Below are 24,497 nucleotides of genomic sequence, written 5' to 3' on the forward strand. Positions count from 1 at the left end.
CCCTTTTTTGGCCTTTTCCATAAAGCCTTTCCCTATTGGAAGAAATCCAACATCCCCCCCGCCCCTTATTTGATGGAAGCTCTACTTCTTTCAAATCCTCATGGTATGTTCATAAATATCATGTGTCCTTTATCATTTTTAGGCTATTATAAATATTTCTGGTCACACACAGCCGATATGCCAGAAACCAAGTAGTCGCGTAACATTTGCTCCTACATATTTCTTGAAGTCAAGTTTCAAATAATTATGACAAATATGTAAATAATGATATGTGACAATGACATTTATTGTTTATTATGTACTAAATGTTATTTTAAGTGCTAAATGCCCTACTCACTCAATATACTATTATCCTCCATTAAAAGGGTGAGAAACCTGAAACAAAGAGAAGTTAAATAGATAACTTATCCAAGGTGACATAGTAAACATGTGATCATAGTAAACACAGTGGTAGCAAACATGTGATCTCAAACTGACTTCAGTTCAGAGGCAGCATGTTTCACCATAACATAATAATGCCCCCATCAGAGCAATCCAAGTATGTAAGGGGTTAACCTAGGAAGGAGGTTAACCTTCTTGTCACACTAGAGATTATTTTGATGTGTACAACTTTTCAAGCAAAAAATTATTGTCTCAAAATCATTAATGAAGACTGAAAGTTACTTTACCTGCATATAAAACAAACAAATTGGGAAAAATCAAGTTCAAGTAACCTAACTTACTAGCATTACAAAATAGGTTCCAGGGCTCCAGGAAAACATTGTCAATTTCAGGGACTTTCTACTCTACTCAACTAAGATAACCTAAACTAGAGGTCCAGTGCACGGATTCGTGCACCAGTGGAGTCCCTTGGCCTGGCCTATGGGGATAGGGCCAAAACCGGCTCTTCAACATCCCCCGAGGGGTCCCAGATTGTGAGAGAGCAGTACTTGGGTGATGCACCCCAGAATTGAGCTCCCTCCTCTCTAGTTCCAGGTGCATCACTCGAGAACCGCAGTTGCCAAGTCACTGCATCTCGGCAGCTCCTGTGTTGACTGTCTGCCCCCTGGTGGTCAGTGCATGTCATAGCTACCGGTTGGAACATCTGCCCCCTGGTGTTCATTGCGCGTCATAGCTACCGGTCGGATGGTCAGACGGTCACTTAGGCTTTTATATTCATAGATGGTTTGTTGTTGCCTGGGTTGTTTATTCTTAACCTTTGGTAACTTTATAATACCCGAACATTTGTCTGGGTGGCTTAACAAGTATGTCTCTTTCCTCAAATCTTTGATAGCATCAGTAAAAGTAACCAGTGCTGCAATCTCCTCATCTGTACAACAGGGAAGAAGAGTTTAATTATTCCATTCCCATCTGATAATTAAAATTACTATCTATTGAGAATATATGTGGTCTTTCCAGATCAAAGAAGTAAGACCAAGGACTCTAACAATCAAATGTATAGGTGTTTTGTTTTTTAAGGTCATATGCTTAAACTGAAAAACAAGGAAACCATAAAGTGAATGACTGCACTCAGAAAATAATAAAATAATAAAGACTTACTTTGTCAACAAATTTGATAAAGTTGCAGGACACAAAGTCAATATTCAAAAATCAGTTGCATTTCTAAATGCTAACAATAAACTATCAGAAGGAGAAATTAAGAAAAAATCCCATTCACCACTGCATCAAAAAAAAAAAAATACTTCGGAATAAGTTTAACCAAGGAGGAGAAAGAGTTATACACAGAAAGCTATAAAATACTGGTAAAAAATGAAAACGACAAATAAATGGAAAGATGTTCCATGTCCATGGATTGAAAAATTAATATTGTGAAAATTTCCATACTACCCAATGGAACCTGCAGATTTAATGCAATCCATTTTCACAGAAATAGAAAAAAAAAAAACAAAAAAAAATCTGAAATTCATATAGAACCATAAAAGACCCTGAATAATCAAAGCAATCTTGAGAAAGAAGAACAAAGTTGGAGGAATTTTACTTCCTGATTTCAAACAATATTACAAATATAGTAATCAAAATAGTATGGTATTGCATAAAAATAGCCACATAAATCAATGAAATAGAAACCCCAGAAGTAAACCCATGCATATATAGTATTTAATTTATGATGAAGGAGTAAAAATTATACCATGGGGAAAGGACAGTCTCTTCAACACATTGTGCTGCAAAAACTGGACAGCTACACACAAAAGAATGAAAGTGGACCCTCATCAAACACATTACACAAAAACCAATTCAAAATGGATTAAAAACTTAAATTTAAGACCCAAAACTTTAAAAGGTCTAGAAGAAAATAGAGGGGGTAAACCTCTTGACATTAGTCTTAGCAATGTGTTTTGGGTTTTTTTTTAGTTTGATAACAAAAGCAAAGGCAACGAAAGCAAAAATAAACAAGTGGGACTAAATTAAAGAACCACACAGCAAATCAAACCATTAACACAATAAAAAGGCAACCCACATAATGAATGTGAAAAAGTATCTGCAAATCACATACTGATAAGGGGCTATGAATTCACACAAGTCAATAGCAAAAAATACAAATTCCATTAAAAACTGGGCAAAGGAACTGAATAAACTTTTTTCCTTACAAGACATACAAATGGTCAACATATACATGGAAAGGTGCTCAACATCACTAACCATTAGGGAAATGCAAATAAAAACCACAGTGATATTACTTCAGACCTGTTGAAATGGCTATCATCAAAAAGACAAGTGTTTAAAGGATGTGACAAAAAGGGAATCCTCATACACTATTGGTGGGGGTGTAAACTGGTACAGCCACAGTGTAAAAACAGAATGGAAGTTCCTCAAAATATTAAAAACAGATGTAACTAACATATGATCCAACAATCCTACTTCTGGGTGGCTATTGAAAAGAAATGAAAACAGGATTTAAAAAAATAGTCTGCACTCCCATATTCATTGCAGCATTATTCACAATGTCCAAGATATGGGAACTATCCAAGTGTCCTGTTCATCAGTGAATAAATGAATAAAAATGATGAGGTATGTACATATACAATGGACTATTATTTAGTCATAAGGAAGAAGGAAATCCTGTTTGCAACAATATGGATGGACCTTGAGGGCATTATACTAAGTGAAATAAGCCAGACAGAGAAAGACAAATACCACATGTTATCACTTATATGTGAAATCTAAAGAAAAAAAAGTCAAACTGATAGAAAGAGTCAAAAAGTGGTTGCCAGGGGCTCTGGGGTAGGGAAAATAGGGGAAAATTGGTGAAAAGACAAAAACTTTCAGCTATAAGATAAATAAGATCTGTAGATCTAATGTAAAACATGGTGAATATAGTTGATAACCTGCATTATATAATTAAAATTTGCTAAGAGAGAACTAAAATGTTCTCACAAAAATATGTATATAAATATGTGAGGTGATGCGTGTGTTAATTAACTAGTTGGAAGGATCCTTTCACGATGTATACATAGATCAACTAATCATAATGTACCTTTTAAATATCTTATAATTTTATCAATTATACTTTAATAAACCTAAAATTTAATTAAATTTAAAAATTTTTAAGGTATTACTTTGTCTATGGCACTTGAGGAAATAAGTGACTCACTTGCCTTTATACCTAAAGAAATTTTTCCCCATGACACAATGTAAAAGAAGTAATATAACCCCCTGAAACAGTTGAAGTACACTGATAAGCTAACCAGATAGCTAATGTCAAATATCAAGTGGATTAAGACTATCACCTCATTTTGCTGAACTATACTAGCCTCTATTGCTTAATAACTTAAGTGAATCAGTAGATAGTTATAATTACATCCAAAGAGTTGTCTCATCTCATAATCACATTCCACCTGACACCCAACAAATATTCCTAAAAATCTTGTAATACAGACAGATTTAAAACTAAGACTTTCTTCTATGTGTATTATAGCCACTAACTTTTCTAGGATATTAAATGAAATAAAAAGCTTGCATTTATCAAAGTTTTATTCCCATTTATTTATTCAATCTAAAAACATTTTACTGAGTACCTGGACTGTGTTGATCAAAGACATGAAAAGAGAGGTTTACTAGGCCTCTACTTGATGCGTGTGTGTGTGTGGTGGGGGGAACTTAAGCAATACAGAAGCTAAAATAAGTTTTGTATGGTGTTATATCTGTCTGAAGACTATCAGGGATACCTTATTTGTAAAGGGAGCACACAGATAAGAACAAACATTAAAAAAACACCAAAATGGATCCTTCTTTTTTATAGCTGCACTAGAGGCCCAGTGCACAAAATTTATGCACTCAGAGGTGGAGCGTTCCTCAGCCTAGCCTACACCCTCTCGCAGTCCGGGAGCCCTTGGAGGATGTCTGACTGCTGTGGAGGCCGGAGAGGTTCCCACCACTGCCACTGCACTTGCCAGCCATAAGCCGGCTTCTGGCTGAGCGGCGCTCCCGCTGTGGGAGCGCACTGACCACCGGATGCTCTTGTGTTGAGCATCCACCCCCTGGTGGTCAGTGCGCATTATAGCAACTCGTCGTTCCACCGTTCGGTCTATTTACATATTAGCTTTTTATTATACAGGATAGTATTCCATGGTGTAAATGTACCACAGCTTTTTTATCCATTCATCTATACTAATGGCCACTTGGGCTGGCTGTTCCCAAAACGTAGCTATTGTAAATAATGAAACTATTTACACTGTAAGTAAAGACTGTATCCTAACATCTCTTGTATGAACATCACGGTGCATATATTCTAACTGGTGGTTCAGGCTTCTTAGGATATACCCTTTGAGATAACATGGAGGGACTGGAGATTATTGTGCTAAGCGAAATAAGCCGATCAGAGAAAGACAAATACCATATGATCTCACTTATATGTGGAATCTAATGAACAAAATAACCTGACAAACAAAATCGATCCAGAGGCATGGAAGCATGCAACAAACTAACAAATCTCAGAGGGAAGGGTGGGGTGGGGGGAGCAGGAAGAGATGAACCAAAAAACTTATATGCATATATACATAACCTGTGGACACAGACAATAGTGTGGTGAAGGCCTGGGGAGGAGTGAGGAGAAGGGAGTCAATGGGGGGGACATCTATAATACTTTTAACAGCAACAACAATAATAATTTTTTTTTAAAGATACACCAAGATGGACAAATTTTTCCATAATTTATCACGTATGTAAGTAAATATTCAGATCGATACCTATTCTGACAGGAACACTAAGGAACATTCATCCACAGAACAACTATTGCATGAATGCCTACTATGGTAAGCACTACTAGGCAACTGGGATTAAGTGGTGAACAAGCAGTTCTGTTACACGGCTAGCTGTCCCAATATCTATTCCACCCTTCTTTTCAAGACACGAGACTCCCAAATCACACCTGAGCACACCACACAGTTATCCAGAGTAAAGACTGTATCCTAGCATCTCTTGTAACTAGATGTGGCCATGTGACTTTGTAAGCAGAAATAACCCTAACAGCTTCTTCTTCATCCCTTCCTCCATTCTGAAGCCTAGAATTCTAGTCACCATCTTATACCCAGAAGACAAGATTAAGAATGTGGGAACAACAGGAGAAAGAAGCCCATGTTTCTGACACCATCAGGCATGACAACAGTCTGAACGACCTGCTCAGCCTGCTACAAGATCATAAAATACTACTTTGTTTAAGCCAGTTTTATTTAGAAAATTCCTGTCTTTCACAGCTAAATTTAAATACACAATTCACAAAACTTTAAATCGCAAAAGGCTTGAACTTCTTAAAATTTCCCATTTTGCTGAACCATCCATGCACTAATGAAAATAAATTATACAATTTCTTGGCTTAAAGAGTTCTACAAACTTATCACCATTAGTTGTTCATCTTGTTTTTCCTAAATTATAGATAAATTATAAACAATACTCTAAACCTATGGACTTTTATGGGTGGGGGGAATATCCCCACTTAATCTATGCCTTTTTAGAGTTTTACATTTGATAAGGTAAAGAGCTGTCATATCGAAGAAAGATTTATATTGTTCTAGAGGCAGAACTGGGAATAATAGATACTCAACAGAGTCATCTACCCTATGAAGGCTCTACTCACCTCCTTTTCCACCACTTCAGCCAATACTGAAAATGTCCTTTCTAATGTACCTTCAGTATAGTTTTTTCACAGGATGTGTAACACCAGTATTTACTTGATTCTCAATTCATCACTCAATACTAGATGGTAGAGGGCTGATGATCAGGTTCCTTGTAGTCTTTGTCTATTGGCAATAAATAGTAAGCCAGGAAAATGGGACACAGAGAGGTTAAGAACTTGCTCAAATCATTCAGCTATGAAGTGGCGGGGCTGGGATTTAAACCCAGAAGCAAGCACCATCCAATATTTAAACAGAAGCTCAGCCATTTGTCAGGATTACCATGAGATAAATTCCTGTATTAAGTATCAGGTGGGAATAGATCAAGCCTAATTCCCCTTCCAACTCTTAAGATTTTTCTAGTTACATCCCCCAGGATCATTCCACACTGACAGGTATAAGTCTTTTAAGCAACTCTAGCCTCTGGATGATTTTAGTGGCCATTTTTCGGGATGCTTTCCAGCTCTGACACATTATCTTGATGCACAAGAAGCAGTACTTCATATAGCTGCATTATGTAGTTCTACATACATACAGAACACTTCTCTTCCTTTACACTATTCCTTATTAATTAACCAAAATACTTCCTCATTCAATTTTAATGTCATATAGTTTAAATCATTATTATCTCTATATATAAAAGTCTAAGCAACCAAACGACCAGTTGACAGGTCACTATGATGCGCAATGACCACCAGGAGACAGACACTCAACGCATAGGATCGGGCTCCTTCCTGTCTGGATCGGGCCTGTAGGGATCAGGCCAAAACTGGCTATCTGACATCCCCCAAGGGGTCCCGGATTGCGAGGACAAAGGCCAGGCTGAGGGACCCCACTGGTGCACAAGTCTGTGCACCAGCCTCTAGTCTATATATATAAAAGGCTAATATGCTAAGTGTCTGTCCAACCGGTAGCTATGATGCACACTGACCACCAGGGAGTAGATGTTCAACGCAGGAGCTGCTAAGCTGCAGTGTGGCAGCGGCAGTTCTCAGGTGTTGCACTCTGGAACCAGAGAGGAGGGAGCCCAATTCCTCTACGGGCCACGCGATTCCACCTTCAGCCGTGGGTTATGTTTCTGCTGGGGCACTGTCTGCCCTGAATCTGGTTTACTGCACATCTGCATTTGCATTCCACACCCTGTATGAAAGTAACTTTGCAGAGTACCCTCTAGCACTCCAGGAGCCTTCTGGGGATGTCGGGGAGTCAGTTTTGGCCCGATCCCCAGGCTGATGAATGGTACCACCCCAGGTGCGGCCGGCTGGGGAGGGACTGCCGGAGGTTGGCTCCAGGGCGTGTCCGGCCCGTCTTGCCCAGTCCCGCCCCGCTGGCCACCTTCTAATTAATTTCCTTTCAATGTGCACGAATCTGTGCACTGGGTCACTAGTAGTAAAATAAAGAAAAGGAAAAATTAAAAATAAAGTATTGATTACTTTAGGACTGAATTATAATATGTTTATCTTCTAAGTTCAAAGAGTTGTCAAAATGTCCTTCTGCTATCAAAGTTACAGATGTACTGTATAATAATTTGAACTATGTCAGGAAAGAGAAAGCTTCAGTCCACATGCACACACACAAAAAATCTGCTTTTTTTCATATGCTTCACAGGACTAGTAGTTACATGTGGTATTTCTTATGCCTATACAAAAGTCCTTGACCTAGGTACAAAATGTGTTTGTAAGCAAATTTGTTGGCAGTTGAAAAGTTATCTCATTGGAATATGGCATTCATAGTGCTATTCTACCAGAAAATTATTAGCCTATGTAAGTAAAATCAAGTCTATCAGCATATTAACAAACATAGCCGAAAGAAGTGTCTTAAAAATGTCAGGGCATATTTGGGATAGTATGACTTAAAATTTAGGTTACAAAAATGTACACTAAATCCCTCAGGAGGCTCTCCAACTGAAAACATAGGAAAGACCACAAAGAGATGGGCATCATCCTTCAGTAAAGATTTATTCTATAATCCAGATCTTTCTCAGAGGCATGCATACAACTTCAGTAACAAGCTCCAGGGTCATTTGTAGTGGGGGTTATTTAAGGATAGTTAATGATTCTTTCCTACAAATCCAGGAAGGACAACTAGCAGGTGTGTGTCTATGTGTTCGCACACATGCTAAATATTTTGTATACATTTTCATTTTAACCCTAAAACAACTCCGAGAGGAAATTTTATAGATGAGAAAACTGAAGCTTACAGAAAATAAAAATGACTAGTAATGGATGAAATCAGTATTTAAATCCAAGTCTATCTGACCTAAAGCCTAGTTTCTTGATGACTAAATGATACAGTATCCTATGATTTTCCAACAAAAGATTTAGCTCATAACATCTAAAATAACATATATTATAAGTACTATGGAATCTAAAAACCATATGTAATACTGATTTGGGGTTGGGGGGAACGGACTCAGAATTCCGTGTTGAGATGCTAGAAACACAGCTCTTCCAGTTACAAGGGTATTTTTTACTACCTCAGTTGAAAGGCTCCTGTTATGATTGGAACGATCTTACATTGAGACCTTAATACAGGTATACAGAGTAGGAGAAGGGAAATGTTAGGAAGGAGAAATGAGTGAAATGAGGAATGAGCCTGGATAAGTTTTAGGCCCTGAGGGGAGGCACATTTATCAATCCTCAGCTAACTCCATAATTGTGTTGTGTTCTTCTGGCAGGAGACTGGTGATGGCAGGGTCAGAACAGGTGTGGGTCAGATGACTCACCTGATTCACAAGTGAAGGCTCTTGATCTAAATGAGAAAGGCTGACTAACACCTGACAAGGCCCTGCTTGCTGACACATATATAAGTCAAAATAACACAAGGCTCCTTTCTTCTTCGCCCATGATCCAACAAAACTCAGTCTCATTGCTGTTCTCCAAATTTCCTTTTCTTGGAAGTCCTTTCAATTTTAAATTTCTCTAAACAGGAAGCAAGACTTTATTCCTTTTGATGAGGTACTGATTAAACAAATACTACCAGAACTCTAGGAGGTAAATATTACACCCTAGTTCACAGATGAGGAAACTAGGAATTATTGAGCAATGACTGGCAAGATGATATATTTGCCTCCAAAGCCCAAGCTCAAAAGTCACACCACTTTACCTCCCAATAACCAGGCTCTCTTGATTATAACATACTAGAGGCCCGGTGTACGAAATTCATGCGGGGGGGAGGGGAGAGGACCAGGGATCTCCTTAGCCCAGCCTGCACCCTCTCCAATCTGGGACCCCTTGGGGGATGTCCGACTGCCGGTATCAGGCCTAAACCGGCAGTCGGACATCCCTCTCACAATCCTGGACTGCTGGCTCCTAATCACTCACCTGCCTGCCTGCCTGGTCACCCCAACTGCCACCCCTACCGGCCTGATCTCCCCTCACTGCCTCTGTGTGCTGGCCTGATCGCCCCTAACTGCCCCCCCTGCCAGCCTGGTTGCCCCTAATTGCCCCCTGCTGCTGGCCAGGTTGCCAACTGCCCCCTCCCTGTTGGCCTGGTCACTCCTAACTGCCCCCTCTGCTGGCCTAGTCACCCCTTACTACCCCTCCTGCTGGACTGGTTGCCCCCAACTGCCCCCCCTGCTGGCCTGGTCAGCCCTAACTGGTCCCCCCACCATGTCGGCCTGGTCACTCCTCACGGCCCACGCAGCCTGCTGTTCAGACGTTTGGTCGTACCTCACTAACCCCACTGCTGACCTGGTCATAGGCAGCTATCTTGTGAGGGTGTGGGGGTTAATTTGCATATTACCTCTTTATTATATAGGATTGGAAATGCATACTTGCATATTTATCCTTGTACCTCTAGCACTTGAGTTGGAAAATTAGGGCATAGTGAAGAGATGGATTCCACCAGGAATAGGCTAACTTTAAAGAATTTCTTTCAATTTAAGTCAATCAAGAATTCATAGGACAATCAACTTTTTACATAATCATATAAGATGGATCATTTACATGGAGTCAGGAAAAGTTTTCCAGTACAGAAGTCATTACTTAAAACTGCTAGTGAAAGCATTAGCATTGAGGCCAAAGATAAAAGATTTGAAAAAATGTTCACAGATATCCTCACTCCAGATGAAAGCAGAATCTGCCAGAAACACTCCCAAAGCATCTTAAACCATGCCCCTCTGATCTCTTTCCAACTCTGGTCCTTATGTGTCTATTTTCTTTCTGTGTTTATCTTATTCTACATGCTTCGTGTCCATTCTCAAACTTCTTTCTTTTCCTATCTTCAAGCATCTCCCTTTTCATCCCCATTAATTGTCCTTATTAAATATATTTACTGAATATAATTTTATGTTCCTTATAACTTCTCTCTAAAGAACAACTGTGAAATGACTTTAAAACAAAATGAGAAAGTTTCTTATTTAGGCCTTTAGGTTTTCATTTTAGTTACCCTAGAGATTACAACATGCATCCCAGACTTATTAGAATCTAATATAAATTAATATTTTTTATAATTTCCTAGACATTACAAAGATGCTAACACTCTTTAACTCTACTTTTCCTCTCCCACTTTTTCTGTTGTATTTTATTTCTATATATATTTTAAGTACTTTATTATTTGTTGTTGTTGTTAGATAGAAAGGGAGAGAAACATCGAAGTGAGAGAGAAGCATCAATAGGCTGCCTCCCTCATGCACCCTGACCTGGGTGGGAAAGAACTTGCAAACTGGGTATGTGACCTGTCTGGGAGTTGAACCAGCCACCTTTAGTGTACAGAATGATGCCCCAACTAGCTGAGCCTCTCCAGCCAGGGCTACATATATTTTAAATCTCATAAGACTATTATTTTGTATAATTAATATCTTTCTGCCTGAAGAATTCCCTTGGATGTTCGCTTTACTTTAAGTCTGCTGGTAATGGTACGTTCTCTCAATATACTAGTACTAGAGGCCCAGTGCACAAAATTCATGCACTGGTAGGGTCTCTAGTGGCTGCCAACTGTCGGCCGGGTACTCCCTCCCTTCCCCTTCCCCGGCCACCTGCCCCCCCACCCCCACTGCTGCCTCTGGTCGCCACCTGTGGGGCCCGATCACCCGACCTATCGCCCCGCCACCTCCTGGCTCCCAGGTGCTAAGGGAGCAGGGTGGCTGCCCCGCCACCTGCTGCAGCTGCTGGTCACCCTGCAATCGGATCGGTGGGGCATTGGGCCCCTGCCCAGCTCCCTCAGCACCTGGGAGCCTGGCGGCGGCAAGGCAATCAGCCCCAACCCGGTGACCAGTGGCTAGCACCTGCCTTGGCCTGGTGCCGCCTACTCGCCTGCTCCACCATCCCACCTCGGTCCTGCTCTCATCAGGGCCTGCAGCATCTTCACTGCTGCCTGCTGCCAGTGCTGCGTGGCCAACGCCTGCTATGTTCTGTGCTGTCCCCTGGTGGTCAGCGCACATCATAGCAAGTGGTCGAACTCCCAGCAGAACTCCCAGAAGAGGGGACAATTTGCATATTAGGCTTTTATTATATAGGATACTTAACTGAAAATGTATTTGCCTTCATTTTTAAAGTATATTTTTGTTGGGTACTTTAGTTTGGCTCAGTTTGACTCAGTGGATAGAGCATCGGTCTAGTCAGTTTGGCTCAGTGGATAGAGCATCGGCCTGGGGACCAAAAAGTCCCAGGTTCGAACCTGATCAAGGGCACATATCTTGACTGCAGGCTCCTCCGGCCCGGGGCCCTCGTCAGAGCTCGTGCAGGAGGCAACCAATTGATGTGTTTCTCTCACATAGATGTTTCTCTCTGTCTTTCCTTCTCTCTTCCACTCTCCCTAAAAATCAATGCAAAAATATCCTCAAGTGAGGATTAACAAAAAAATAAAATAAAAATAAAGATAACATTACATTGTTCCCCACACTTTCTGTTCTTGTGCAGAAAGTCAGCTTATTGTTGTTCCTTTGAAGACAATATAATATACATCTTTCATGCTCTGGCTGCCATAAGATTTTCTTTTAACAATTTCTCCCATCCCTGCAGAGACAGATGCAATCCACTCCAGTATCGGAAAGCCTCAAGCAAAAAAACTGGTTTTGAGCAGTTTTCCACTGATGTACCTAGAAATGGGTTTCTTATATTAATTCTTCTTGGAATTCATAGAGTTTCAGAATCTGTGGCTTGATTTGTTTAATTGGTTTTGGAAAATATTCTGCCTTTATCTCTTCAAATATTGCTTCTGTCCCATTCAGTCTCTCCTCCCCTTCTGGAACTGTATAGTAACTACTTTGTATGATTACCAATGTCTTGGGTTCAAAATGACATTCACATTCATAGGACACAATAGGCAGTAATCTAACACCAATTTTATTTAGCTTTTTAGAAGGATTTGGGGATGTAAACACAGCATATCAACATGGTAGAAGCAAATACATCTTTGTCAGGAGTCCTTAAAATATCCAGTTGCTGCTTCCTGGACCTTTCATCACACAGGGCACACCAGGTTGTGGGGACTAAAACCCATATGCATGAATAAAATGTACTCCAGTAACCATTTAACAGCCCATTCATACAACTTCTAAGCCCCTCACCAGGGGTGCACTGAGTTAGGAGAGACATCATCAGGGAAGCTGGAGGTCTCTTTCCCTACAAATTTTATACTGATAAAAAAAAGTAATGGTAATGTAGTACCTTAAGTATTAATAAGTCTCTTCATAATCCTCCCAGCCCATAATCCTCCCGATCATTTTCACAACACTAGTATTTACTATTGTTTGATAACAAGTAAAAACAAAACAAAACAAAACAAAAAATCAAATCACATTTATCTTGGTAGATGCTGGGAGAAACTGTGTTTAAACTTGAAGTCATCTTTCCACTGGGGTAGGGGGGAATTAAGCCTGCAATTAACTTTTTCTCTACAGGTTCCAATAATATATATGTTAGACTTTTCACTGTATTCCCATATGTCTCTTATACTTTCTTTCCATCAGTTTTGCTATCTATGCCTCAGTCTGGATACTTTCTTATAACCTATCTTCCAGTTCACTAATCTTCTCTTCAACATAGTACTAACTCGATTATTTTACTTTTCTGTTATAAAAATCCTTTATTTTTTTTATAGATTCCACTTCTGTGCTAAAATTCTCCATCTTGAACATATTATTCAAAGTTATTTTAAACTCCATGTCTGATAACTTTATATGTGTCTTATCTACTAGTATGAGTTTGTTTCTATTGTCTTGGCCTTATCTACTGGAATGCTGAATATTGTGTGTGAAAAAACTGTAGAGGCACCAGCTGATTTAATTTTCCTCCAGAGAATAAATATGAGGCAGATCATCTTAATAGGATTAATCTGATTCTAGGAAGAGTATGTCTTTAGGGAATTGCAACCAAAACCCAACTGTTTACCAGGGACTCTTCTTGATAAGCTGAAAACCTGTTTTAAGTCCCCAGGACTTAAAGTCTGCTTAGCTTTTCTGCCTTTTAGCCACTGCTCTCTGCTTAGACTCTTACATTTACTATTATTACAAATTAGCAAATAACTCAAAAGTCAAATAAAATGTTAGGCTCATTTTTCTTCTACTGACCACTGAAGTCCTGGCTGCCTTCAAACAGATTTTTAAATTTTCTCCAGATTTTCTAAATGTTCATGATTAAGGTTAATTTCATACAAGTTAGAAGTCATAGCCAGGTATGAAAGTCAATTACACTGAAAAAAAATGTATGCACAATAATGGGAAATTTACTATACTTTTTAAATAGAGTCAATGACTGAGATTCCCTTCAGGATGACACCTAACTTCTTTGGAACCAGTTGTTCAGCAGCGATAAGCCATTCAGAGCATAATTCTTCATCTTATCCACAAAGCTAATATAATACAAGTCTAATTTCTTGCTGAAATCAAGTTCATAGCATATAACCGTTATACTACCTAACTGTGAACTAGTAGAGCACTAAAGGGACCTTTTCAGTGCACCTGAGTAAAAAGGTGGGTTAACCATATCATAGTTAACTTAAAATTCAAATGTCAGGCAAGAATAACTTAAGTAAACTCTGTGATGATTAGTTTCCACTGTTTTCAACTAGTAAATCACCTTTTGTAATATCATTTTTAACACTTGTGGAAATGTATGTTTAAAATCCAATATGACTAAACACAGTAAATGCTTAATATATATTCTATTATTTCATTAACTGAGTCTGGGAACTGAAGTCAATTATAGAATACTATACAATATCAAGTTATAATCAAACACATTAAGAAAGAAAATAAATTAACTAATAAGGTATTTATCAGATAAAGTAGGAAACTATAAAAAGTATATGGTGTATTTAAAATATTTTATTGCACTAATTTCAATTATGATAGCTAGATAACTACCTTATAATTGATTTGTAATTTAGAAATGCAGAGATGTAAAATGAAAACATATTGCTCATGGTACTTCTAATAGTATGGAGAAAAAAGGATTATGAAAAAAAGTATTTCAATAAAATGATACATTGGCATTCAGGATAAGTCAACTTATAGCAAGATCTGATAATTATTTTTAACTATACAAAAGGTTGTTTTAAAACTCTAAGGGCAAATAATTATTACTTTAAAAACAAAGGCATCACCAAAAGAAATACAGTAAAATGTATCAGAGGCAAACACTGTTAAACATAAGACACCACTTAAGCAAAAATACTGTTCCTGTGAAGGGGTGAAGAAGGTTTCTATTATTAGCAGAGATAAGAGCTGCCTGAAATTCTTTCCTGAATAACACCATACTAAAAATAAAGTGGTTCACAACACTTCAAAATAAACACATTGCTTTGCATATGCATTTCTATCACTGATAGGTAAAACTATATTCAATCAGATTCAAGGTGCTTTCTCTTATATTTGCATCTAATAAATATACTAGGGAGATTTGCTCTCATTTTTATAACACATTCAATAATTTTGAGATTTTGTTCCACCCACTTACTCATTAACTCTTGAAGGATTTAAGATTAGATCTTCTGCTAAATCAAATTAAATGATCTGCTTCCCTTTAAAATATTAACTACTTTCTCTACAAGTATTTTTCTACCAAGAAAACAACAGGAATCTCAGAAAAATGGGAGAGTGTTATCATTACAAAGCAGTATTACCAAATGCTTTAAGGAAAGCTAACATGGCTCGCATGATAGGTGAATATTTTGGTGTGTTCTAAAAACAAACAAAAAAATAGATAAAGCAGTGCTGTGTTAGCATGGAAAAGGGAGAAAGTCCAAAGAAGTGAGGTAATTACCTCAGTATATGATTAAACTACAACAATCCTTTCTAATTTACATCGATCTCTTAGGACAAAGTTTGTAGGAAGGCATTTTTAGCTCCATCTATATTTTCTGTAGTTTTTAAAAATGAATTTTATTTATTACTAGTGGCCTGGTGCAAGAAATTCATGCATGGGGAGAGGGGGGTGTCCCTCAGCCCAGCCAGCACCCTCTCCAATCTGGGACCCCTCAGGCCTAAACCAGCAGTCAGACATCCCTCTTGCAATCTGGGACTGCTGGTTCCTAACCGCTCACCTGCCTGCCTGCCTGATCGCCCCTAACCACTCTGCCTGCTGGCCTGCTCACCCCCAACTGCCCCTCTTGTCGGCCTGATCACCCCCAACTTCCCTCCCCTGCCGGCCTCATGGCCCCCAACTGCCCTTCCCGGCTGGCCTCATGGCCCCCAACTACCCTCCCCTGCCGGCCACATGGCCCCCAACTGACCTCCCCGGCCGGCCTCATAGCCCCCAACTACCCTCCCCTGCCGGCCACATGGCCCCCAACTGACCTCCCCTGCCAGTCACATGGCCCCCAACTGACCTCCCTGGCCGGCATCATGGCCCCCAACTGCCCTCCCCTGCCAGCCTGATCACCCCTAACTGCCCTCCCCGGCCAGCCTTATGGCCCCCAATTGCGTCCCCCTCCCCCCACCGGCCTGGTAGTCCCTCATGGCCCCCCTGGCTGGCCTGGTGGCCCCACGCAGCCTGCTGTTCAGTCGTTTGGTCGTCCCTCACTAACCCCCCTGCCGGCCTGGTCGCCCCACGCGGCCTGTTCGGTCATCTGTTCGGTTGTTTCAGATGTGACAGTAGCTTAGGCTTTTATTATATAGATTTTGGTTCTACTTTAAGGAGATATAGCCTTAAAAATGACCCATGCATGCAAACTGCCAGCTGCTGCTCACACTTTCCTCCCTTGGTGAGTTGTATGACTGCCACCAGGAAATCTGGAATGTGTATGTTAGTGTTGTATACATGCATTGCAAGTGGTGTACAGGAGAGGGTGATGAGGAAGCAGCACTTAAAGAATTAGAGTTTTCTGTACATATTTGAATGAAATATGAAAGAAGACCTGGGAAAAACAAAACAAGAGATGGTAAACTCTTCTTCCCATTAAACTCATCAAACAAATTCTTGGTCTCAGAATCAGATCACAGATTATTCTCATCACTCAGCCAATAATGAGTTTAAGTACACAACAGACCCTAATGTACAAAAAAGTACCTCAGAGTTAAGTACTTTTGAGTATTTTCTACATTTTCTCATGTACTTCGGACAACTGTGTAAGGGGACATATGGTGTTATTCTCTTTCTTATAGATCAAGTGACTTTGACGTAAGGCCACACTGCTGGTTTACAACATAGCTAAAGTTCCACACCCGGTCCTCCAAATCTAGTATTTTCTCTGTACTATATAACATGCTGCCTTTGTGGACTTACTCTAAATCTATTCACATTTATAACATTGTTTCCTTTTGAGAGTCAGTCAACTGATCTCACAAAATGAACAAAGTTCATTCAGAAGTTAGGAACAAATTTACCTATGTTGAAACAATATAAATGATATATCAGCAAAACAAAAAAAAATCTAAATAGCACATCATTTACCTAATTATTTAAGGAATATGACTGAATTGATTTTGAGTCAAAAACTAATCTTCCAGTATTTGAGAAAAAATATGGCTTCATTATTTGAACTATTTCAAAACTAAAATCAGTTCAGCTAATAATTTATATGAACGCTCACCATTATTTCCATTTTATTCTTATTTTATTCATGTTCCATATCTGTGAGAAAACAAATTACATGACTTACCCAAAATGGATACTGCATTTTAAAATAAGCACTAATAATTAAGTATCATACAGCACAAATAAATTAGTCATTTAGAACCAAAAAATAGGGGCAGGTTATTACAGCTCTGTTTCAAAGTTAAAATCAGAAATGAAGGCAGCATTTCTAAACACAGCGAACACTTAATACTTCACAGGGAGTGCGAAATTTATTCACAAGAGCCATTTGTATGGCAATTTATCTTTTTAAAAAGCCATTTTATGTACCTCAACTAATTTAATCCTCATAAAAACTCTAGAAATTAGGTAGGCCAAGTGTTGTTATGGCCATTTTACAAAAGAAGGAAACAGGCTCCAAGTAATTTAATGGTTCTCCCAAAGCCATACAACTAGTAATGCAATGGAATTAAAATCCAGGGCTAATTAATGTTTTCCAAAATCAATATTTTTTCTAGGATACCAAATCATTTTTACAAGTTCTCTTTAGTATGATGACTAAAGGTTACTGGTAATCTTAGTCAAGGTTACTTTTATAGGTAAAAAACCTGAAATACCTAGTCTTTCTAACACATTTGGGATAGAATTCAGCATATTCATCACATAAGAAATGGAATGGATTGAGGTATAAGAGTAAAAGTTGGGAATATAAAAATACACATTTTAAGTAGACATATGAAGTTTCAAAAAATCTTTTCATTCTCCCTAAATATGAACTAAAATAAAGACATTTAAATCTATTTTCTCAATCCTTGATAAATATCTAAGAACATGTAAAATTATATCCTTGTAGGTTTGAAACTCACAAGATAACATACTACATATGTATGCATTTTGACTGTGCATTCCATATAGCACAGACTCTGGAGTCAGGGAGCCCTGAATTCAATTGCCCATTCTGCCACTTACTAGCAATGTAACCTTGGGTAACTCACTTACCGTAAGTATCTGACCTTCAATACTTCCTGTATAAAATGGAGATAATGCCAAACTCAGAATTACTCTATAGTACTTAGAATATAGTAAAAACTAAATCAAGTTGTAACTTTTATCACTAAAGTGTCACAAACGCATTTTCTTTTTCTTTTGTTCTACATTACATATGTATTTCAGCTCTGGTCTACAGTAATTCAAATTTCCATTAAACCAGAAGGAAAAAAATTAAACACAACCATTTTGTAAATTAAATCTTTTTAAAAATCAGTTTAAAAAGCCTTGACAGACTGACTGCACGTTAGTATTCAACTAAATGTTCTTAGTTGAATTTAAACTTTCTAGAGTTTTTATGAGGATTAAATCAAGTTGTAAAGGCCCTGACAGACTGACTGCACGTTACAGTATTCTCTTTTAGGAGAAGAAAACAAGGTCCAAAGAAGTTAAATGTATTGTTCAGTCCTTGACACTACATGGGAGTCAGAAACAACCCCAGCAAGGGCCCAAAATACCACAGGACAAGATTCAGGTCCAACAACTGACCAGGTAGTTGTCTGGAATTCAATTTACATTTGAGACATGTATTCACATTTTTTAAACGGCAACATTGCACCCTGGCTGGTGTGGCTTTGTTGGCTGGGTGTCCTCCCATGCACCAGGAAGCTGCTGGTTTGATTCCTCGTCAGGGCATATGCCTGGATGCATGAAGCAGCAGATCAATGTTGTGCTCTCACATTGATTTTTCTCTACCTCCCTGCCCCTCCCTCTTTCTCTACACATCAATAAACTATTGGTTGGTGTGTGTTTTTAAAGGTAACACTGCTTGTTAAAAAAAATTTCAATAAAAGTTCCATTTGCTCATCTTTTTAGTTACCTCAAAACAGGTGGGGAATTAGTAAAACATTTACTTAAATTCTTGAAAGCCAATTCTGTGGGCCATTCAAGTAATGAGAAAGTAATCCTTGATGTAACTTTGCTAGCTAGAAAGAATCTTACTGTGCTTGCAAAGTATCCCTTGGTGTCCAATAAAGAGTAATTATTTCAAAAACCAAATCAGTCTTCACTTTGAAAATGCAGGCTTCTTTTAAAATAAACAATATTTTTACATTGCAAATGTATTTTTTTTCTTCAAGTACTCTTTGTATAACACAAATAACAGATCTATTCTTTTAAAATTTCTATCACCTTTACTAATTTATGTAAGAACTGAACAAGTCTACAAGAGCTCTCAAACAGCAGTTCCACCCTATACTGGGAAGAATAAGAACTGAAATGATCAACATGGAAAACAAATTTAAGTAAAAAGTATTGCTGTTAAACTCTGTCAGCCCACATAATGTTTCCATAAGTAATCTTACAACAGAATGAAGTAGAAAATTCAACTAAGAACATTTTAAATAAGGCTTTAGTTATTTATCAACAAATAGAAAAGAATTTCCATGTACTTTTAAAAAATAACTTGAAACTAGTGCTACTAAATAAAAACTTTGCCATTTCCAAAATCTACAATTAACATGAAAATAACGAGAGAAGGCACATAAGATATTCCTCAATTTCCATGTTTCTATAGCCATATAAAACTAAATAATCTATTAATTTTTTAGTAGAAATTAACCATACAAAGTCTAAATCTATGACAATAAAAAAATGCATGGGTGTTCAACAAAAGGTGCTGGACAATTGGATATACACATTCAAAAAATTGACCTTAGACCCTCATTTTATTCCATATTCAAAAATTAACTCAAATGGGTCATAGATATAAATGTAAGAGCTAAAACAGCAAAACATGTAGACGACAACATAAAAGAAAATCCTTGAGACCTAAAGCGACAATTTGTTAGATATAACACCAAAAGTATGGTCCATAACAGAAAAATAATCGATAAATTATACTTCATGTAAATTCAAAACTTTTACACTTCAAAAGATACCATTAAGAAAATGAATCATCAAACAATAGACTCGGGGAAAATATTTGCAAAACGTATTCAATATGGGACTTGCATCCAAATTTATAAAATATTCTTATAACTCAACTTAAGCGATGGCAAACAATCCAATAAAAAAAAAATAAGTAAACATTGGAGCAGACATCTTATCCAAGAAGACATACAAATGGCTAATAAGTACATGAAAGGTGTTCCAACATCAGTGGTCATTGGGGAAATGTAAATTAAAGCCACAATGAGATACCATTTCACACACGTTAGAATGGCTGTAAGACAGACAATAACAAATGTTGGATGTGGATGTGGCAAAATGAGAACCCTCATATGCTGTTGAAGGGACCGTAAAATAGTACGACTACTTTGGAAAACAGTTTGCAGTATCTCAAAAAGCTCAACATAAAACTATGATATGACCCAGCAATTCTATTCCTAGTTATCTACCAAAGATACTATGATAACACATGTCCACACAAAGACTTGCATGTGAATGCTTGCAGTGGCATTATTTGTAATAACCTGAAACTGAAAACAATGTCCATCATCTGGTGAAGGTGTAGACAGACTGACATACCTACATTGGAATACTGTTCAGCAATAAAAAGGAACAAACTACTGGCACATGTTATGCCAGGCATGAATCTCAAAAATATTATTAAAGAAGCCAGATATGAGAGACTCTATATTGAATGATCCCATTTACAAGTGTCCAGAGAAAGAAAATTTATAGACAGAAAATGTTATTGGTTTTCTGGGGCTGAGGGTAGGAATGAGAATCTATAATAATAAAAGCATAATATGCTAATTAGACTAGACGTCCTTCCAGACAACATTCCGGACCAAACCAGGGCTGCGAGGGAAGTCTGGGTCCTGGGTGTCTGCCAGCAGCCAGAGGGAAATCCGGGTCCCAGGTGCCAGAGGGAAGCTGATGCTGGCAGCCAGTGGAATGTAGGCCTACTCTTACACAAATTTCGTGCATCAGGCCTCTAGTTAACTATAAATGGGCATGAGGGATCCTACTGTGGTGATGAAAATCTTCTAAAATTGATTTAAGAAAGTTGAGCCACTTGGTAAAGTTACTACAAATCACTGGATTGTACACTTGGAATGAGTGAATTTTATGATATGTAAAATATACCTCAATAAAGTTGTTTTTAACAATGAATATGCTTTTGTTTCTTGTCCCTTGAATTAAATGAATGACTTTAAATTGTAGCAACTTCTATAATTTTTATTAAACAAACAATTGTACTGCCCTAACCGGTTTGGCTCAGTGGATAGAGCGTCAGCCTGTTGACTGAAAGGTCCCAGGTTCGATTCCGGTCAAGGGCATGTACCTTGGTTGCAGGCACATCCCCAGTAGGAGGTGTGCAGGAGGCAGCTGATCGATGTTTCTCTCTCATCGATGTGTCTAACTCTCTATCCCTCCCCCTTCTTCTCTGTAAAAAAAATCAATAAAATATATTTTTTTAAAAAAATCAATAAAATATATTTTTTAAAAAATACTTAAAAAAACAAACAATTGTACTAATTCTAACCTCGGCTGGGAAAACCACAATACAGAGGCTCTAACACAGTATTAGGAACATCACTACGAATGGTTGCTCACTGGCTAGAGGCCCTCTAGGAAGAGGATTTCTCATAAATCAAAGTACCTTACGTTGGTTTATATTTTAAGAAGCCAGTGCCTGGAAGCAGCTCGAGTACTATATACAAGAGATTTAAGTTGTGCTTTGGCAATGGGCCAATTGATTAGATGGGTAGTTTAGTCTACATTCAGATTACACTTAAAGAATGTTTTAAAATAAACAAAAATTTTAACACAATTTGGAAGAAATAGGGTAAGTGATATACCCTGTACATGTCCAGATATCGAAGGCACCATTTGCTTGAGTAACAACTTCCTAATGTTGAAACACAATAGGCCTCACTGATCTTTAATGACATTTCAAGCATTAATCCAATCCCACGGATCTTTCTACATTCATTCTAAATATATTCTCCTCACTATCCACCCTATTTCTGAGGTCTTTCAAAAATAACCTAGAACTTCACAGCCCTCATGGGACTCTAAAGAATTTTACAAACTTTTTATGTCTTTACACAAATACCACCTTGTCTGTGAGGCCTTGCCTGACACCTTATTGAAAACTGCCAGCCTCACAAAACTCCCTGGCCTCCCTTCCCTGGTGCATTTTTCTCGGATACATATAGTGAGTACTGTTTCTCTTCCCCTACTGGGAGTATAAATCCCACAAAAGGGGGGCTTTTTATCTGGTTTTGTTCCTTGCTGTATCTCCACTGCCTACAACAGTGCCTAACATAGTGTAGGTGTTCAGTAAGTGTTTTTAAACAAATGAAAGGGAATCAGATATATGAAATAAAAGTTCGTCCTTGCCACAAATATACAATGAGTTCATTCTATTTAACAAACTTAAAATTAAAATATGAATTTTAAAGAAAATAGAAGCCTCAATAGTCTCCAGGCTGCCTAGCCAACATTTCTATAGAAAAAACAAAAAGGAGGGGAGGAAAAGCCAACATTTTACTTATAATTCTGGATTTGCAACAATCAAATGGAGAGTATTTTTAATAAGCTGGCTCCAGTTCTGGGGAGAGGGAAAATTAACTAAATCCCATGTGACTTTTGTTAACAACACAAAAAGTAAAGTTTAATACTTAACTAGTAAGAAGTAAAAAATTTCTAAGGCGGCCTGTTTTCCTCCACCCAAAGTGGGATTCCATCACCAACAAAAACAGACCTCAGTAGAATCTGCTTTAGCAGCTCTGGCCTCCGAGGCCCACACCCCACGAGAGGCGACACCAAGGAACCTTTTTTCTCCCTCCATCCCCGTACCCCACCCCACCCCACCCACCCGACAGACCATTTCACACAGGCCAACCAACCTTCAGACTCCGCAGTTCCAATCAACCCCTGACCCAAGGCAGCAGCATCCCAGCCTTTCCCACGCCCAGCCCCTCCACATCCCCTCCACAGTCTGCCCACCAGCCAGCTCACCCCACCTCCCAGCCCCTGCACAGTCAGCCCACCAGCCAGCCCACCCCACCTCCCAGCCCCTCCACATCCCCTCCATGGTCAGCCCACCAGCCAGCCCACCCCACCTCCCAGCCCCTCCACATCCCCTCCACAGTCAGCCCAGCAGCCAGCCCTCCCCACCTCCCAGCCCCTCCACATCCCCTCCATGGTCAGCCCAGCAGCCCGAGTCGCGTAGCAGGAAAGAGTGGGGTGGCTGGGACTCCAGCCTGGCCAGAACTGGAGGACATTTTGCACTCCATCCCGGGTCTGCCCCTTTCTGTGTGACCTTGGGCGTGCTCCTCAACCACCAGGGGCCCCCGTTTGGTCACCTGCAGGGCGAGGACAACGCCTGCAGCAGCTGCCCTGGGGATCAATGAAACCGCATGTCAAGCACCCACAGGAACCGGGCACGAAGTGGGACCTCGAGCTCACGCGGAAGGGGTGGCATCGCCAGCCCGCCCCTACGGCCGCAGAGCCCCAGGGCACAGACCCAACAGTGCAGCTCCCGGCTTCGGGGACCGGGGCATAGGTCCGGGGGAAGCCGGTCCCGAACCCCGACCGGCGACGGGGCGCTGCCCTGGCCCCACGACGCCGGCCCCCGCCCGCGCCCGCGCCCTCGTCCCCCAGCCCCAGCCCCGCTCCAGCCGCCGCCCTCCCGGGCGCTCCACCTGCCCCAGGCCCGCGCCCGCCGCCCGCGGCTCCCCGGCTCCGCGCTCCCCGGCCCCCGCGAGGAGGACCCCGGCGCGGCGCGGAGGGTACTCAACTCTTCACTTTGCCGAAGGTGCCGACGCCCAGCGTGTCGCCCAGCACGTAGTGGCCGATCTTCACCCGCCCGTCGTGCTTCTGCTTCTCAGCCATCTTCGGCGCGCGCCGCCTCGCTCAGCCGCCGCCGCCGCCGCCACCGCGGGCTCCCCGAGCGGCGCCGCCTACCCACAGTGCAGCGGGCGGGGGAGGGGGGGCGCGGAGACACGGGGGGCGGGGGGCGCTCGGGGCGGGGCCGGGAGCGCCGGGGTGGGCGTGGCGGGGCAGGTGGCAAAGGCCAGCAGCCGCGGGTGGGGGCGGGGGGCGCGGAGCCCGGGCGGGAGCGGAGGGGAGGGGGCCGGGGGCGGGGCCCGAGCGAGGGGCGGGGTGGGTCAGCGGCGGACAGGTGTGCGAGGGCGGGGTGCGGGGTGCGGGGTGCGGGAACGGCGCCCCTGTCCCTGGGGGAGGGCCGAGGGCGAGCGCGGGCGGTAGGGACCTATTTGGGGGACCACGCAGGGGCTGGAAATGTGAGGGTGAGGTCTGGGCCGCATCCGAGGGAGTGGACAGCGGTGGAAGGAGAACTTGGAGGAGAGAAGCAGGCCCAGTGGGGGAGCCGGTGTGGTGTGAGCCTGGGGAGGCCGGCTGGAAGCGGAGGGGAGGCTCCTCCAAGGGCAGGCGGAGGGCGCGGGGAGCTTCTCGGTTCTCATCC

General features: G+C 40.6%; 1 protein-coding gene across 1 annotated transcript in view; it reads right to left on the reverse strand.

The window, feature by feature from the left end:
* Nucleotides 1-23,984, reverse strand: part of PRKAA2 (protein kinase AMP-activated catalytic subunit alpha 2) — a 56,467-nt gene extending 32,483 nt beyond the window's left edge. The window contains exon 1 of the mRNA XM_081085591.1: nt 23,812-23,984. Within this exon, the coding sequence (XP_080941717.1) occupies nt 23,812-23,905 (94 nt within the window). The 5' untranslated portion in view covers nt 23,906-23,984. The remainder of the gene's footprint in view (nt 1-23,811) is intronic.
* Between the last annotated feature and the right edge of the window lie 513 nt (nt 23,985-24,497).

This window comes from Myotis nattereri, assembly GCF_964212035.1.
Source record: "Myotis nattereri genome assembly, chromosome: 3".
Classification (NCBI taxonomy): Eukaryota; Metazoa; Chordata; class Mammalia; order Chiroptera; family Vespertilionidae; genus Myotis; species Myotis nattereri.